The 3,716-nt window shown below is 29.4% G+C and overlaps 1 protein-coding gene across 1 annotated transcript; it reads right to left on the reverse strand.

The window, feature by feature from the left end:
* Positions 1-1,044: 1,044 nt before the first annotated feature.
* On the reverse strand, positions 1,045-2,292 carry LOC121131195 (brachyurin). The gene is made up of 5 exons (XM_040726713.1): positions 2,191-2,292; positions 2,111-2,135; positions 1,697-2,050; positions 1,403-1,647; positions 1,045-1,347 (listed from the first exon to the last, which is right to left on the reverse strand). Exons 1-5 carry the CDS (start codon positions 2,290-2,292, stop codon positions 1,171-1,173), a joined length of 903 nt encoding a protein of 300 aa, XP_040582647.1. The 3' UTR covers positions 1,045-1,170.
* Between the last annotated feature and the right edge of the window lie 1,424 nt (positions 2,293-3,716).

The following is a 3,716-nucleotide window of genomic DNA, read 5'->3' on the forward strand; positions in this document are numbered from 1 at the left end:
TGATTCTTCATGCAAGGATCGCTTTTTTGACTCATAATGCAAATTTTTACAAAAATCCTCTTTGTTATTAGAATTGGTTCAGTGGGAAGGAAAAAACCCAAAAAAAATTACTTGAAAAAATCATAATTACGCATATTTAATATATATATATATATTATTATTTCATTGTGTTTTAAAAAAATGAACTAAAAGTAGAAAATAATTCAAGAAATCTGATAAATAACGAACCAACCAAAATTTATCAAATTTTTGTCCTTATGGTTATTTTTCTTTACGTTGTGCAAGGTATCTATTCATCAAAAAGTTTCTAATTTCATTTTGATATTTTTTTAAATTTTAATTTTGAAAAACCGTAATAATTAGTATTTACCGTTGCAATTTTTCAAACATTGTTCACATTCTGATTTGTTTGTCTCCTATTTTAGACAACACATTGAAATTTTTATCATTTATTACCATGAAACGCCTGAATATTTATTTATCACAAATATTATTTAATTTAATTTTTCTAAATGTCAAACTTAAATTCAATATACGAACTTTTGTAGAAAAAGTTCATTTTTCTATTGGATTTTCCATTTATTTTCTTCATTCACCTTTACACTTTTGGTAATCAAAACATTGTTTTGACATTTTTTGTCAAAAGCTGCAATTTTTTGAAATTTAATTCCAATATATATAACTTTTTGAGAATAGCTATGAATTGTTGATTTTTTTATAAAGTTGTAAAAAAATAATATTTGAATTAATTTTCTTTCGAAAAATTTACAATTTAAAATTTTTCTTGATTTTCATTTGTAAAAAATTACGAAAACTTAGCCCCCTCCCCCAAAAAATATAAATATTTAAATAAACATATGTATTCCATAATCATATTTGAAAAATACTTTTTTGTTTATTTTTGTGTTGACAGCCAATATCTATTTTTATTGAGGATAATAGGCGTTTAAATAAATTACGTATAATATATTTAGGTCAATGAAGTTTGTTTCATGTTTCCTTGATTTAACTATTGTTCCCAGATATGAAAGATTAGCAAGTAAGTATTTTGACTTTTGAACTGTTTTATTATTTATCGTACAGTTATTGTGAAATGACATTTTTTATTACCAAGCTCGAGATATTGTATAATAAGTCATTTAAAATATATTTGAAGGATTTTTCAATGCCTTAAGCTTCAATTTTCCTTCCTGTGTTCTCCTCAATCCATTCCAAGAAAGAAGTGACTCGAGCAAATCCTTGAGGCTTTCCATCATCGCAAGTGTTTCCTCCAACAAAGCTTGCAACACCGATTTGCATGTATTTTCCATCTTCAATTTCATAATTCATTGGACCTCCGCTATCTCCCTAAGAATTTTAAGCTTTTATAATATCGAATGCATAGGATTTGATTGTCACTTACAAAACAAACACCCTTATGATCAGAAGAATCGATGCAAATAGAATTTTCATTGATCTTTGAACCATATGTTTGAGCACAAACATCATTTCTGATCACCCTCAATCCATTGACATAGTGTAATTCGGGTACCATAATAGGATTTGGGAATCCTCTGATAAATCCCCAGCCTGTGGACGTGACATTTTCATCAGCAAAAGTTTTTCCCACATCGGAGTACTTTGGCAAGCAAATGGGTCGAACATATTCTGAAATTAATGTCATTATTTTTCCCATGAAATTAATTAAGAAAATTACCATTAAACTCTAACTCTTCCTTCAGTTTGATTAAAGCAATGTCACTATGAGATCCGAAATCATCATTGCTAAAACCTGGGTGAATAATATGCTCATTAGAATACATTATTTGCTGATGAGGCTCATCCTCGGTGTAATCATGAACTCCAGCAGTGATACCGAATCTATTAAATGTATGCACACAATGGGCTGCAGTTAGAATATATTGCTTATTCACAATGGATCCTGTACAGAGTTCAGACTCCATATATTTTTTAATTTCGATAGCAACGACCCATGGAAATTGATTGGGTTCAGCTTCTTGTCCACCAATGATTCTCGAGGAGAGTTTCTTATTTTCAATTCCACAAATATCTATAACACATACGTAGCAGAAAGTATTAAAAATACATAAAAGTTTCTGTTAGCTTTTACCTTCATATTCAGCTGAAGATGATTGCTGAAAGGGAATGTATTGCGTGATAGCTCAGGATATTTATTTATAAATCACTTACCAAGAATGCAATAGATAAAAAAAAGGCAAAGAATAACTTCATTATGTTGATGGAATACGAGTCTAATGTTAGTAGAGTATAGAAACTTTTTATATACTTCATTTCTTCTTATCTGTTTGGAGGTATGGGACACTGAAAACTGATAATGTTTTAATTTACATGCTGTTAACATGCCAATTTCAATCACTGTAGATAAATAAGATTTAATCTGCAAAAATAATTTGCTCTCCATTATTGACTTTAAATTAAGTTCGAATGATAACGCTGTATGTTTATTTAAAATTGGTATAGTAAAGAAGAAAGATAATATCTGGATTCACCATTCAATAAGACATACTAACTTGTAGCACTATAGACATAGGGGGAAACCGATAATTTTTGTACAACAAATTATTGCGAGACGTTTTTTTATTTTTTTTTTATTTTCAAGTATCAAAAAGCTTTTTAAAAATAATTACATCACCATTCAATAATATAATCAAAGAAGTTTGGAGGATTGTATATATATTTATAAATATTTTTGAAAATTAAAAAAATCCAATTTAAATTTGTTGAAATATTAAATTTTCTACCCTTCCAGCACAATCCCTCCGACAATCAACTTGGTAACCCTAACAAGCTACTCCAAAGTCGATCTTCGACTTTACTCTGACTCCAAGAAGGACTGAAAATGATAATTTCGTGACAAATCTTCAATACCACTACTTGTATCTCTTATGTAGACAGATCAATGGAGGAGGAACTTTTGAAGATTTTTGTATGTTGTGTAATTATGATTTATTATATATAACAATAAAGTTAGAAGCTCATAGTTGAACATCTAACGGCGGATACAAGATTCAGTCTTTGAGTGATGGGAACTCATGCTCCAAAATATTACTTGGAGTTTGGTAACCCCAAGAAAAAGAACGAGCTAAAAATACATATGATTTTCATCACAAACTAGCGTAGGTGGACCTGCGTTTCCTGGGATATTAAGAAGTTTAAATGAATACAATTTCTTTATATACAATTGAACATATTATGATCGAAAATCCTTTGTCCTGTTCTCCCTTCTTTTTTTCTGCTCTGAACCATATAATCTCCTTTAAAAAAATGTGCAAACTAAGATATTTACTAACATTCAGCCTAAATAATTCTTAAGTCAACAATAACAATTACTATTTATCTCTTAAGTACTTCCAAACTATCATTGTTAAGACAGGAGTGGCTTCTCAATTCCTCTAAGGGACCTCTTCCAGACTTTGGGATTGCCTTGCTCACAGTAGACGGATGCACCTTCTTCTTACCTTACTCTGATGTATTCATTGTTGGGTTGACCTTAGAGGCCTCTATGATATTTTAAGGATTCCTTTTTTTTTTATCACGTTTCGAACATATAAGTCTGTTCTAGAAGACGGTTTTATTTTTCTAACTAAAAAAAAATTAGAAAGTATTCCCCTCTTCTCTTTATACGTCATTAGTATTTCATATTTTATTATTATTGTGTATCAACAATATGCACTCTAAAATTTAATGGTTGTTAA

This window comes from Lepeophtheirus salmonis, unplaced genomic scaffold (genome assembly GCF_016086655.4).
Source record: "Lepeophtheirus salmonis unplaced genomic scaffold, UVic_Lsal_1.4 unplaced_contig_2647_pilon, whole genome shotgun sequence".
Taxonomy (NCBI): Eukaryota; Metazoa; Arthropoda; class Copepoda; order Siphonostomatoida; family Caligidae; genus Lepeophtheirus; species Lepeophtheirus salmonis.